At 39.4% G+C, this 15,375-nt stretch overlaps 1 protein-coding gene across 1 annotated transcript in view; it reads right to left on the minus strand.

The window, feature by feature from the left end:
- OCA2 (OCA2 melanosomal transmembrane protein) overlaps positions 1-15,375 on the minus strand; it is a gene marked incomplete at its 3' end in the record, with an annotated part of 210,733 nt that overhangs the window by 6,006 nt on the left and 189,352 nt on the right. The window contains exons 15-16 of the mRNA XM_039220235.1: positions 14,189-14,321; positions 2,940-3,087 (exon numbers count right to left, since the gene is read on the minus strand). Coding sequence (XP_039076166.1) covers positions 2,940-3,087; positions 14,189-14,321 — 281 coding nt within the window. The remainder of the gene's footprint in view (positions 1-2,939; positions 3,088-14,188; positions 14,322-15,375) is intronic.

A 15,375-nucleotide genomic window follows, 5' to 3' on the forward strand; every position in this document is an offset into this window, starting at 1 on the left:
CAAATTTTAGGATAGTTTGTTCTAGTTTTGAGAAGTATGCTGGTGCAATTTTGATTCGGATTGCATTGAATGTGTAGATTGCTTTGGGTAGTAATGACATTTTAACTATATTCTTCCAATCCATGAGCATGGAATGTTTTTCCATTTCTTTGTGTCTTCTTCAATTTCCTTCATAGGTTTTCTATAGTTTTTATCATAAAGATCTCTTATGTCCTTGGTGAGATTTATTCCTAGGTACTTTATGGTTTTTTGTGCAATTGTGAATGGGATCAGTTTCTTGATTTCTCTTTCTGTTGCTTCATTATTGGTGTATAAAAATGCAACCGATTTCTGTACGTTGATTTTGTACCCTGCAACTTGGCTGAATTCTTGGATCAGTTCTAGTAGGCTTCTGGTGGAGTCTGTTGGGTTTTCGATGTAGAGTATCATGTCGTCTGCGAAGAGTGAAGGTTTGACTTCCTCTTTGTCAATTCTGATACCTTTGACTTCCTTTTGTTGTCTCATGGCTGATGCTAGGACTTCCAGCACTATGTTAAACAGCAGTGGTGAGAGTGGACATCCCTGTCGTGTTCCTGATCTCAGGGGGAACGCTCTCAGTTTTTCCCCGTTGAGGATGATGTTAGCTGAAGGCTTCTCATAGATGGCTTTGATGATGTTTAAGTAGGTTCCTTCTATCCCGACTTTCTCTAGAGTGTTTATTAAGAAGGGATGCTGTATCTTGTCAAATGCTTTTTCTGCATCTATTGACAGGATCATATGGTTTTTATCCTTTCTTTTGTTGATGTGATGTATCACGTTGATTGATTTGCGAATGTTGAACCAGCCCTGTAACGCAGTAATGAATCCCACTTGATCTTGGTGGATGATTCTTTTTATGTGCTGCTGGATTCGATTTGCAAGGATCTTGTTGAGAATTTTTGCATCTGTATTCATCAAGGATATTGGTCTGTACTTCTCTTTTTTGGCTGGATCTCTGTCTGGCTTGGGAATCAGAGTGATGCTGGCTTCATAAAACGAGCCTGGGAGTTTTCCTTCGATTTCTATTTTTTGGAATAGCTTGAGAAGAATTGGGATTAATTCTGTTTTAAATGTCTGATCGAATTCCCCAGGGAAGCCATCAGGTCCAGGGCTCCTATTTATTGGGAGATTTTTGATAAGTGATTCAATTTCTTCACTCGTTATGGGTCTGTTCAGATTTTCTATTTCTTCCTGTTTGAATTTTGGTAGTGAGTGTGTGTTTAGGAATTTGTCCATTTCTTGTAAGTTGTCCAATTTGTTGGCATATAATTTTTCATAGTATTCCCTGATAATTGCTTGTATTTCTGAGGGGTTAGTTGTAATCAGTCCATTTTCATTCATCATTTTGTCTATTTAAGTGCTCTCTCTTTTCTTTTTGATAAGTTTGGCTAGAGGTTTGTCAATTTTGTTTATTTTTTCAAAAAACTAACTCTTGGTGTCATTGATGTGCTCAATTGTTTCTTTGGTCTCTATATTGTTTATTTCTGCTCTAATTTTTACTATTTCTCTTCTTCTACTGGGTTTAGTCAGGCAGAAAAGGACAAATATCATATGTTTGGACATATAGGAGGATTAGGAGGAACTTAACTGAGGACCATGGGGGAGAAGAAGGGGGTAAATGGTGGGGGAAAGGGAGAGAGGCAAACAATGAGAGACTCTTGAATGCTGAGAAACAAACTGAGGACTGATCGATGTGAGGGGGGAGGGGGGATATGGGCATGGAGGAGGGCACTTGTAGGGATGGGCCCTGGGTGTTATATGGAAACCATTTTGACAATAAACTATTTGTAAGAAAAAAATAAAAATAAAAATAAATTAAAAAATAGGTGTATGCCTGTTATTGAAGTTGGTCCTCAAGCTGCAATTCAGGGCCCTCCTGAGCCTCAGAACACCAGGTCTTGCTTAACCAGCACCACCTGGGGAAGTGGGTGCTAGGATAGGATGGAGCTGAGACTGCTTTTCTGGAGAGTAAGTCTCTACACATTCCCTGTAGCCTTTCCTCCTACTAACAGAACAGGCTTCAAGACCATACTAGATGACCCTCAAGGGTCAGTGCAGGCACCACACCCAGCTCCTATACTCAGCCCAGGAACACAGGGCTGCTTTCAGCAAATGTGATATGTAAGATCACTCACACTACATTCACAAGGATTTGCATTTCCCTTGCCTTGACAAAACCCTCATCGTGCCCAATTCCCAGGTCTGTGGCAGTAATTATTCAATGTCCCTGAAGGGTAGACATGCTCCTGCTTCTCCTATCAGCTCTCCCAAAGTGAATACATGTTGGAACTCAGCACCTCATCAGAGTTGGAGGAAAAACTCACCCCTTCATTGTTACCTTTTACATCTCAGCTTTGATTAAAAGCAAATGACAGGAAATGAATTGAGTAGGACTTAGGTATTCGTTGAGGTCCCTGAAAATCAACTACTGGGAGAGTATTTTGTTAATCTGTTTGTTATATTAATTGTTTTCTATTCTTGTTATATAACAAGTGTTATGTGTGAAGGTGGACAGGCAGTGCTTGCTTGAGTGTGGATTCAATCCCCAGTGTCACTCTTTCCCAGCTATAGAACCTTGGACAAGTTCAAATTCTCTAACCTTCAGTTCTCTCATCCTTAAACTGGGGCTGGTACCAGGACATATACCAGAGATCTAAGTGAGGGCTAGACAAAATAATGTGTCACAAGAGACTTACACAGCTTCACTGGCATGAAACTAGTGTTACTGTTTTGTAGCACCATGAAGTACTATGAAGGACCATCATTTTAACCTATGTGACTTGTACATTGTGTGGCATTTAGGCACAGTGGGGGTGGTAGTAAACAGGTTACTGATACAATTCAACTATTGAGTACAACGGGTAAAATTGAGAGCCACTGCTATAAACAAGAGTAGCCTAAGCAGGGCCCTGGCATGGTACCTGTGAAAGGTGTGCAGCCTTCGGGTCAGCAGGTGCTCCAGTGCTTGCACCTTCCCCAGGAGCAGTCCCCGAACCGCTGTTTCCTCTCGGCTGGCTGGGCTGATGCGCTGTGCAGTCAGGCGCCAGACATGGATCTCATGCTTTAGTTCTGCAGGAAAGAAAAGCCAAGGCTTAAGTGTCCCACAACCCCAGACATCAGCAGGCACTCACTCCCCTCACAATCTTCTAAGACTAATGAAACACATACTTGATGATACACTGATAACCAACAACCAAACCAAAGCAGTGGGTTCTTAGCATTCATGTTATTGTAATAGAGTCAGGAGATAAAGCCCATATTAAAAAATTACCTTGGATGCAAAGTAATGTGATTTGGGTGAGGAATAAATTCTTGAATATACATATCAATGCCAGCACACAACGAACTTTTCCCCTTTCAGGGAATTATTTCTTGCAACCAGGAGTCTGGATCTCTCTGCTAAAGTCCAGACATTGCCTAATCATTGAAGTAGATCTAGTGAACATTGAAAATACAAGTGTAGTTCTCAGCAAGTTCTCAGTAGGAGGGCATCTGATAAGAGCAGGAAGTAGCAAATGCCCTGCCTCCTGACCAAGCCTCCAAGCTGAACCTGCATCTATGAAAGAACACAAGTGAGATAGACATAGACAATCTTATGAAATGTTCAAATTAACAGAATGAGGCAAATTTTACCCATAAATTCAGACATCTTCTGGTATAGAAGAGTAAAGAGAAAAGAATTGTCAATTCTTGGCTCCTAAAATATCAAAATCTTTTATGAAAATTTACATTTAACTTTGATTTTATAGTTAAAGGTACTACATAAATTTCCCCAAATGTCCACCAAAGAATATAAGGAAGCACAGTATTTTCATCAATCATCTCTTATGTGAAATGTACTATATACAACATCACAAGAATTCAAGATGAAATTAAAAGACAGAACTCTTTCAAGCAGTGCTAGAGCACTTGACAACTAGCTCAGAGCAGAGGCAAGGCATGCCGATTATCTAAATACTGTGAAGTAGCACATACTGGTGGGTTTGATGACTAGGAAAACACCACTGTTTAAGCCCCCTCTATTCCATACACAAGAATTGATCACCTACTACGTAGCAGAGCTACTGCAAACTGTGCCAAAACTCAGAAAATAGAACTGTGACAGAAAAGGGGCACTAAAACCATTTCAGTTAACACATGCTTTTCTCTAAAGGCCTAGCCTTACAAAGATGAAAACTCTTTGGAACTAAGATATATAATGTGTTTCCATTCAGTTCATATTGATACTTTGTAGCTTGCTAAAATAAAAAAATAAATAAATAAACTTGGGTATAATTGAAAAGCCTCTTCAGAGAAATAAATCTCTCCTTTCAAAGAGCATCAAATTTCATTAAACAACCTATGAGGTTATGATAACATTAAAAGGAGGAGCAGAAGGAGGAGAAGAAAACCGAATAAACTAGCCTTCTGAAACACTGAGCACAAAAATACCACACAGGGATAGGAAAGGGGAGATGAGGACAGTGGCTTCAGTGAAGGTGTTTCATCCAATGCTCTGAATCACATTACACAGAAGATATGATTCAAAGCCTATCCATAAAGTACAGAGACTTTCCATTCTGTCTTTCAAGGCATACTGGTGATGGTCACTTTCCCAAGTGGTTGATCAACTTTAAAGAGCTAAACAAGAGCATGGTTAGTCTCTGGGGGCTAGCTCATGCATGCAATGGAGGCTGGGAATCCTCTCCCCATTGATGTATGGAGAAGCAGAGTCTGGGAGTCACTGCTGAATCTGTGAAACTGGCCTTCCCAATCCCCAAGGCTGCTCCAGAGGCAGCCTCAGCCCCTTTGTGCACACCCAGAGCCTAGCTGCCTTCTAATGCATCAAATCAAATATAAAATCAAACAGGAGGAGCTATTCTCCCCAGATAAACCCATACATTAATTCTTAAGCAGTGTACTTTTGTTCTTCTAATTTTGGAATGAAATACATTAACACTTATCAGGGAATTTACTTGAGAGAGGGATTTTGCCCAGGGAAAGGAAGCTCACTGTCTGTACCCAGAACCCAAGTGCATTCCTCCATACCTCTTCTGCCATCTCCACACCTTCTCTCCTCTGCTAAGCTCTAAGACAATGGTTTCAATGGACTACTTGAAATTGCCCTCTGCATCTTGTGCTGCTGGGTTCAGAGATAAACATTCCATCTTCCCTCCAAAAAAATTCTCTCTTCTCTCATTTTCTTAGTTTTTATATGACATCATTAATCTTCCAGGTACGTGATCCTGAAATGTCATTTTGGTCTTATCAGTGCCATTCTTCACTATTTCTGGACTGACCTTATTGGCCACGTCAGATACCATGCTAGATGCTAAAGGATGAAATTAATAAGTTACAGGGGCGTCTGGGTGGCTTAGTCGGTTGAGCAGCCGACTTCAGCTCAGGTCATGATCTCATGGTTCATGGGTTCGAGCCCCGCATCGGCTTCTGTGCTGGGAGATCAGAGCCTGGAGCTTGTTTCGGATTCTGTGTCTCCCTCTCTCTCTGCCCCTCCCCTGATCATGCTCTGTCTCTCTCTGCCTCAAAAATAAATAAACTATAAAAAATTTTTTTTAATTAATAAGTTATAGGATGGGCCTCCAACAAGTTAGAAAGAGATATAAGATATATCATAAACATAATCCAGGGCAGTACTGGGCCACAAATGCAGTTCAGGATATACTGGTATAGTTCTACAGGGTCCATTTGTTCCTTTCTCAGGTCATCAGCTTGCCCAGGCCTCATCTCCTCACACTTACTGATACTTATTGCTCCTCAGCAATCTCTAACTGGAGTCAATTCCTACCAAGTCACCCATGGTTAATCATAAAACACTGCTTATTCTATCTATTTATTCTATAGATAGATATCTATAGGTAGATAGAGTTACATAGATAGATATACAGAAAGAATAAATCTTACCTATCTTCCTATTTACCTATCTTCTAGGAAGATAAATCTATCAAGGCTGATTTATTCAGAGAGATAGTATAGACAGACAGACAGACACAGATTCCTTCTTTCAAATTGGTTTCCCATGGCTTGAAGAATAAAGCCAAAGTTCTTCAGGGAAGACTCTAGATCCTCAAATGGCAAGTGCTTTTGTGAGCTATGACCCTGCTTTACAAGTTCTTACCTTTTCCATGCTGGCCCCTGACCAGGAGATATCATCAGATATCCAATCTCCACTTCTCTGATTACTGTCTCTATCTTCCTGAACTTTTCAACCAACCTCTTACAGCATTACTTGGGGTTACCATATACATGGTGCAAAAAGATGAAGACATTACCATGTAAGATATGCTCTCTCACAGGATGTGGGGGCTGCCAGAAAGCCTAGAGGAGGGTCATCTAGTTCCAAGTGATGAATCTCAGGGGAAGATGCCAATGCCAGGAAGTGAGAAATGGAATTATACTACTGTAATTTCCTTATAGTTTATGTTAAGCAGTAAAATATCAATTGAAGTCAGTAGTATAACTATCACTAGATTCACAAAACACAACTATAGCCAAAAATGTAACAGCAAAAAGAAAAGGTAAAATGGAATGTTTTTAAATATTCAATTAATTCAAAAGAAGGCATAAAATGAAGGGAAAAGGGTAAAGAAGAGAAGGCACAAATAGAAAACAACATGATGATACACTTAATTTTAGCCATATTATTAATCATATTTAATAGAATCTAAACATACCAATTAAGAGAGAGATTATCAGGAATTGGATAAAAAAGCAAGACCCAAGTGTTAGCTACTTCCAAGAAATGCACCTTAAATATAGAGATAAAAGAATGGAAAAGATATACTACCTTACCATCAGTCAAGAGAAAGCTGGAATTGCTATATTAACAAAAAAATAGATTTCAGAGCAAGAATATGAATATAGATAGGGAAGGTCATTTTATAATGATAAGGTGCTAATTCCTCAAGAGGAAATAACAATCCTAAATACTTATGTACCATAATAACAAAATTTTGAAATATAAAACCAAAAATCATAACTGCAAAGAGAAATAGGCAAATCCACAACCATAATTAGAGATTTCTATTTTCATCTCTCAGTAATTAATAAAACAAATGGATAGAAAATCAGCAAGAATATAGAAGAGCTTCAATAATATTATCAGCCAACTTGACCTAATTGAACGTACTGACAACACTCTACCCAACAACAGCAGAATACCTACTCTGCTCTGGTGTGTACAGAATATTTACAAGGCTAGACATTCTACCCATAAAATGCCTTAATAACTTTAAAAGGATTCAAGTTTTACCAAGTATGCTCTCTGATCACTCAGAAATTAAATTATGTAATTGGAAAATATCCAAATATGTAATAAATAAGCACATCTAAAATATCCAAGGGTCAAAGAAATCAAAAGGGAAATTAGAAAGTAATTTGAACTGAATGAAAATGAAATAAAACATAAAAATTGGTAGGAGGTCACTAAAGTAGAACTTGGAAGGAGATTTAGAGCACTGAACACATGTATTAGAAAAGAAGATACATATAAAATTAATAACTTCAACTTCCAATTTAAGAAACTAGCAAAAGAAGAATAAATAATTCCAGAGTAAGAAGAAAATAAATATCAGAGCAGAAATCATTTAAAGATTTAAAAAATGTAGAGAAAATCTATATAATCAGAACCTCATTCCTCGATATCAATAAAATTAATAAAACTCTAACCAGACCCATCAGAGAAAAGCAAAGATAGGAGAGGAGTTAAGATGGTGGCTCATTAGGGGGATCATATGCTTGCCTCTTCTCTCAAATAGCTAGACAGTTATCAAATCATTCCAAGCACACAGGAAATCAATCTGAATTCTGAGAGAATAAACTATAGAACTAGAGGGAGAAAAGAAGCCACATTGTGGAAAGTGGTAGGTGCAAAGACATGATTCTGGGGAGAAAACAATCATGAGTGCTGGGAAGGGGAGGGAGCTAACTTGATCTTGGAGAGAGGAGAGAGGGAGATAAACAGAGTGAAAGCAGCACACGGGACTGCACAGGAGAAACATTTCCCCAAAACCACTGACTGTGAAAACTAGAACAGCTGACTATCACAAGTTTTTACAAGCAGCAGAGCTCAAAGTCTATTTTACAAGTCCATGCCACTGCTGGATGGAAACTGGCAGGCATAGCTATTTTGTTGGAAAGGAAGGCAGAGGCCAAGGAGCAGACAGTGTGGTCTGAGGATCCCCTGGGTCACACTAGGAGAGACAATTTCCCTTCTTGGAGTGTAAAAAAGTTGGAGGGTGCCAACACGCTGCCCCATTCATTAGCATAGGAAAAGAGACATCTGCTGAGGGCAGCAAATCTTGGTGCCTGGTTTTTGGCTGCACTTTAACATAAATTCTGAGCCTCTGTGCCATCCTACAACTGCTTTTCTGGGACAAACCAGAACCAGCTGCAGCATGGCAAGACCCTTCCGCAGAGGATCAGCATGGATCCATGCTGCACTAGTTTCCTAAAATTTGGAGTTTTGAAAAACAGCCACATGCCTGAGATAAAACATAGGAGTACTGTGCTGCCTGGCAGGCAGACAGCTTGGGCACAAACAAGGTGAATGCAGGGATCTGATGGAAGTCAAAGGCACAAAAGGGAAGACTGCTTGCTCTTCTGTGAGGGTTTCTAGATCAGTGGGCAAAGATTCCCTGCTCCAAGATGAGAGTGTGGGGCCTCCCACTCATCAGCACTAACAGACTTCAGTGAGCAACACAGTATCCCCACTGGAGGCTGGAGCTGCTTACATCAAGCCCCACCCCACTGCATCTTGCAGATGCATCTTTACTAGGGCAAGTCAGTCTGTGAATCAGCAGTGCAGTCCCTTCACCTAGAAGACCAACACAAAACCCTCACACACACCAAGTCTATAGAAAGCTACAAATTTTCAGCTCTAGTGGAAATAGGATCATCAGAGTGCAAACTCTGAAAAATTTCCTGAAGCACCAGGCCATGGACAGTGTAAGACCTCTTCTTAATATAGCTATTACTGTCAGGAGCAGAAAATATAACAGGCTTTCCTAACACACACACACACACACACACACACACACACACACACACACACACACACTGACCTAGACAAACTGACAAGACAGAGGAATTCACTCCTAAAGAAAGAACAAGAAGAAGTCACAGCCAAGGATCTAATCAAAACAGATATAAGTAATATGCCTGAACCAGAATTTAAAACAACGATCACAAGGATACTACCTGGGGCTTAGAAAAGCATAGAAGATACTAAAAAATCCCCTTATTACAGAAATAAAAGATGTAAAACCTACTCGGGCTGAAATTTTTAAAAATCCTATGACTGAAATGCAAAACAGACTGACTGAAATGACAACAAGGAAGGATGAAGCAAAAGAATGAATCAGTGGTAAGGAAGAGAAAATTATGGAAAATAACAAAGCTTAAGAAAAAGAGGGAAAGAATGGTATTGGATCCTGTATGTAGACATAGGGAACTCAGTGACTCTAGAAAATATCATAACATTTGTATCATAGGTTTTCCAGAAGAAAAAGAGAGGGGAAAAGAGGCAGAAGTTTATTTTAGTAAATTATAGTTGAAAACTTCCCTAATCTGGGGAAGGACATAGATATCTAAATCCAGGAAGCACAGAGAACTATTAAATTAAACAAAACCCAGCCAATGCCAAAATATATCATAGGACAATTTGCAAAATACAGAGATAAGAAAAGAATCCTGAAAGCAGCAAGTTAAAGAAACCCCTAATCTACAAGGAAAGAAAATTCAGGTTAGCAGTAGATCTGTCCACAGAAACCTGGCAGGCCAGAAAAGAGTGGCAGGTTATATTCAACATGCTGAATGGGAAAAAACATGCAACCAGGAATACTTTATCCAGCAAGGCTGTCATTCAGAATAGAAGGAGAAATCAAAGTTCCCCAGACAAACAAAAACTAAAGGAGATTGCGTCCACTAAACCACCTCTGCAAAACATATTAAAGCAGATTATTTGCGTGGGAAAGAAAGACCAAAAGCAACAAAGACTACAATGGAACAGAGAAAATCACCAGAAACACCAATCTTACAGGCATTACAATGGCACTAAATTCTTTTCTATCAATATTACTGTGAATATAAATGCACTAAATATTCCAATAAAGACAAATAGGGTATCAGAACGTTTTTTTTTAAAAAAGTCCCATGTATATGCTGCTTACAAATGACTCATATTAGACCTAAAGACACCTGCAGATTGAAAATGAGGGGATGGAGAACCATCTATCATGCTACTGGACATCAAAAGAAAGCCAGAGTAGCTACTTCTACCAAACTAGATTTTAAAACAAAGACTGTCTTTTTTCCAAAATAATAAACGTTTAGAGGAGGCAAGATGGCAGAGAAGACTAGTTATGGGTCTGTTCAGATTTTCTATCTCTTCCCGTGTGAATTTTGGTAGTGAGTGTGTGTTTAGGAATTTGTCCATTTCTTCTAAGTTGTCCACTTTGTTGGCATATAATTTTTGATAGTATTTCCTGATAATTACTTGTATTTCTGAGTGGTTGGTTGAAATCAGTCCATTTTCATTCATGATTTTGTCTATTTGAGTGTTCCCTCTTTTCTTTTTGAGAAGCCTGGCTAGAGGTTTGTCAATTTTGTTTATTTTTTCAAAAAACCAACTCTTGGTTTCATTGATCTCTTCGACTGTTTCTTTGGTTTCTATATTGTTTATTTCTGCCCTGATTTTTATTATTTCTCTTCTCCTACTGGGTTTGGAGTGCTCCTGTTGGTCTCCCTCCCTCTAGTTCCTTTAGGTGAGCTGTTAGATTTTGGACTTGTGCTTTTTCTAATTTATTGAAATAGGCCAAGAGTTTAATGTACTTTCCTCTTAGGACTGCCTTTGCCACATCGCATTGAGTTTGGATTGTTGTATTTTCATTTGTTTCCGTATATTTTTAAATTTCTTCTCTAATTGCCTGATTGGCCCATTTGTTCTTTTGTAGGGTGTTCTTTAACCTCTGTGTTTTTGGAGGTTTTCCATACTTCTTCCTGTGACTGATTTCAAGTTTCATAGCATTGTGATCTGAAAGTGTGCATGGTATGATCTCAATTTTTTTTTATTTATCGAGGGCTGCTTTATGTCCCAGTATGTGATCTATCTTGGAGAATGTGTCATGCGCACTTGAGAAGAAATTGAATTCCAAGACCTCAGGATGTAGTGTTCTAAATATATCTGTCAAACCCATCTAGTCCAATGTGTCATTCAAGTCCATTGTGTCTTTAGTGATTTTCTGTCTAGTTGATCTATCCATTGCTTTATATATTTAGGTGCTCCCATATTTGGTGCATGGACATTTATAATTGTTAGTTCTTCCTGATGGATAGACCCTGTAATTATTACATAATGCCCTTCTTCATCCCTTGTTACTGTCTTTACTTTAAAGTCCAGTTTGCCTGACATAAGATTAGCTATACCAGCTTTCTTTTAACTTCCAGTAGCATGATAGATATTTCTCCATCCCCTTACTTTCAATCTGAAGGTGTCCTCCAGTCTAAAATGAGTTTCTTGTAGACAGCATATGGATGGATTGTTTTTTTTATCCATTCTGCTACCCTATGTCTTTTGATTGGGGCATTTAGTCCATTTACATTCAGTGTTATTATTGGAAAATATGGATTTAAAGTCATTGTGTTCTTTGTGGGATTTATGTTTGTGGTGGTGTCTTTAGTATCTTGTGTTCCTCGCAACATTTCCCTCAGAGAGTCCCCGTCAGGATTTCTTGTAGGGCTGGTTTTGTGGTGACGAATGCTTTCAATTCTTATTTGGAAAGACTTCTATCTCTCCTTCTGTTCTGAAGGACTGGCTTGCTGGATAGAGGATTCTTGGCTGCATCTTTTTTCTGTTCATCACATTGAAGATTTCCTGCCATTCCTTTCTGGCCTGCCAAGTTTCAGTAGATAGGTCTGTCACCACTCTGATAGGTTTCCCTTTGTATGTTAGGACTCTCCCTAGCTGCTTTCAGAATTCTCTCTTTGTCCTTTTATTTAGCCAGTTTCGCTATGATATGTCATGCAGAAGATCAATTCAAGTTATGTCTGAGGGGAGTTCTCCGTGCCTCTTGGATTTCCTTCCCCAGCTTGGGGGAAGTTCTCTGCTATAATTTGTTCAAGGACTCCTTCAGCGCCTTTCCCTCTCTCTTCCTCTTCTGGAATTCCCATGATTCGGATATTATTCCATTTTATTGTATCGCTGAGCTCTCAAACTCTCCTTTCGTGTTCCTGGATCAGTTTATCTCTCTTTTTCTCAGCTTCCTCTTTTTCTATAATTGTGTCTTCTAAATCACTTATTCTCCTCTCTGTCTCTTCAATCTGTGCATTGGACGCCTCCATTTTGTTATGCACCTGATTTGCAGCATTTTTTAATTCATCACAACTATTTTTAAGCTCCATAGTCTTTGTAGAAATAGTTTCTCTGATGTCTTCCATGCTTTTTTCAAGCCCAGCAATTAATTTTATGACTATTGTTCTAAATTCTTGTTCAGTTATTTTGCTTATATCTGTTTTGAGGAGTTCTTTAGCTGTCAATTCTTCCTGGAATTTCTTTGGAAGAGAGCTCTTCTGTTTCTTCATTTTGGTTTGCTTTCTATCTCTTGTTAGTTTCCAGAGCTTGTTATGCACTCTGTTCTCAAGTCATTCTTATCACCAGGGTGGTTGGGAGAAATCTGGCATAACTGAACAAGGTAACTGTCTAAATCTCCGTTGATGTACAGCTATGCCCACACCCTCATCCATTGGATTGACTGGATATCCATTGTGATCAATTTCCTTAGCTCACTCTTGTTGCAATTCTTTCCATCAGAAAACTAAACTAAAATATTAAATTATCTCATTTTACATATACTAGTTGATGATAAAACATTCTGAACATCTCTAACTGGTTGTTATGGTTTGAATTGTGTTCCGCCCCAAATCCATGTGTTGACATCCTAATCAGCAATATCTCAGAATGTGTCCTTATTTTAAAATAGTGTTACTACAGGGGCACCTGGGTGTCTTAGTTAAGCGTCCGACTTTGACTCAGGTCATGATCACATGGTTAGTGGGTTCGAGCCCCTGTTGGGCTCTGTGCTGACAGCTAGCTCGGAGCCTGGAGCCTGCTTCGTATTCTGTGTCTCCCTCTTACTCTGTGACCCTCCCTTGCTCACGCTGTTTTTCGCTCTCTCTCAGAAATAAATAAAACATTAAAAAAATTAAAATAGTGTTATTACAGGTGTAATTAATTAAGGTAAGGTCATAAGGTCATTAGGGTGGCCACAATATGACTGGTGTCCTTATAAATGCGGACATATGGATATAGTCACACACAGGGAGAATCTACCAAGTACAGTCACCATCTAATGAGTGAGAGGGCTGGTAAGAAAACCTTTAGATCCTTACCTATTCATACAAAAATGGTATTAGATTATCTTACTAAAGATAAAGAAAATCTGAAGTCCTGTACAACACAACGACAGAGGAATAACAGGATGAGAGAGGTAAATATACAACCTATGAGCTCTGTGAAGACACCCCACCATCTGAAACTACAGAAAAAGAAATGCACCTTTGTTAATGTTCTCCTGTCCCCAGATGTGCTCTGTTACCTGTGCAACCTGCACAATGTCCTGTATAGGTCTGGCTGAGGAGAGTATGGCTGCTTCCCAAATAATCTATTGCTTCTAATATATCCTCATCAGTAATGTTTTCAATAAAACATTTACCAAAATTTTAAATGAGGAAAATGCAAAGCTATAAGATGTTCATGAGTCCTTTTCCTGCTAGTTGGTGCCTCACCAATGTATTGTTGAATGACATGGTACATTGTCCTCTGTGCTGGATCATGAGGTCACTTTTATATCACATTTAATCTCAAAGTATGACATATTTGAACACTAAAATCTCTATACTATGCTACTTATGTTGTATACACGTGGTTTAATGATGTCATGACATGCGAACTATATACCGTGGCCACTGCCTCCCATATTTCACTCTACAGGAAACTAAAGACGCATGGCCCGTGGATTTAAAGCCTCTGAAAGCACAGTGCATACCAGAATACAGATGGGAACATACCTCAATATGTAAGAAAACTCCTGTCTGTCTGTGGCAATTCCCTCTGGTAAATATATATATATATATGATAGTAAACTTTGAGACTATATGAGGAGGTGCTTATACTCACCAACAATATCACTGGGCTCCTTGTTATAAAGTTTTTTGTTCCAGAAAAGGAGTCTGAGGAGTGGAAAGGAGAACAGCAGAATGAGGCAAATCCCAATGAACATGTGTGCAGTAAATCCTGCGAATTCCAGGCCCTGGAAATAGGAAAGAGGAAATGAAATGACAGATGGGACTTTCCCCTGAAATAACAGATGGCACACCTCCCTCTTCAGGGATCACCCCCCACCTGAGGGATCCAGGAAAGGCAGAACACCAAGACCCAACAGAGGCAGGCATGTCAGCATAGTGGGTGTTAGCTCGGGGGCCACAGAGCCCAGCACAACCCCCACGGAAAAACAGGTGCTCTTCTTTGCAATATTGAAAATGCTTAAGATTTGTTTCTTTCATGTTGATAAAACAATTCCAACCTGAATAACAAGCAACCTTAGGAGAAAACAAAAACAGACTGTCACAGACAAACTCAATCATATCTGAGTCTACCTTCACCACAGGACTGACACATTCTCTCAGGACAAATAAAGACTGACAGGGGCAAAACGTAAAACTATGTGGCAACATTTGGGGTGCCTGGGTGGCTCAGTCGGTTAAGTGTCCGACTTCAGGCCGACTTCAGGCCGACTTCAGGTCATGATCTTGAAGTTCATGGGTTCGAGCCCCACATCGGGCTCTGTGCTGACAGCTAGCTCAGAGCCTGGAGCCTGTTTTAGATTCTGTATCTCCCTCTCTCTCTGACCCTCTCCTGCTCACATTCTCTCTCTCTCTCTCTCTCTCTCTCTGTTTCTCTCTCTCAGAAATAAAACATTTAAAAAGTTTTTTTAAAAAACTATGTGGCAAATGGACCTTGAGAGCTTGTTTGGAGGTTCTAGCAGGGGAGCGCAGCTACTCATATACCCTTGACCAAAGAACGGTCCTCCTCTGTCGGGGAAGGTCGTCCTCTTCAACCGAGCACGCAGCTTCAGGAGGGACGCACATGGAGTGGTGAGGGAGGAAGGGGACATCCGCCTAGCATGGAGGAGGGCACTTGTGGGGATGAGCACTGGGTGTTATATGGAAACCAACTTGACAATAAACTATTTGCAAAAATAAAAATAATAAAATAAATTTTAAAAAGATTAAAAAACTATGTGGCAATATTTGCCCATTTCAAATAAGCTGTTTTTTTTAAATTTAATTTAAATCCATGTTGTG

This window comes from Hyaena hyaena, unplaced genomic scaffold (assembly GCF_003009895.1).
Source record: "Hyaena hyaena isolate Hyena2069 unplaced genomic scaffold, ASM300989v1 scaffold_892, whole genome shotgun sequence".
NCBI classification, from domain to species: Eukaryota; Metazoa; Chordata; class Mammalia; order Carnivora; family Hyaenidae; genus Hyaena; species Hyaena hyaena.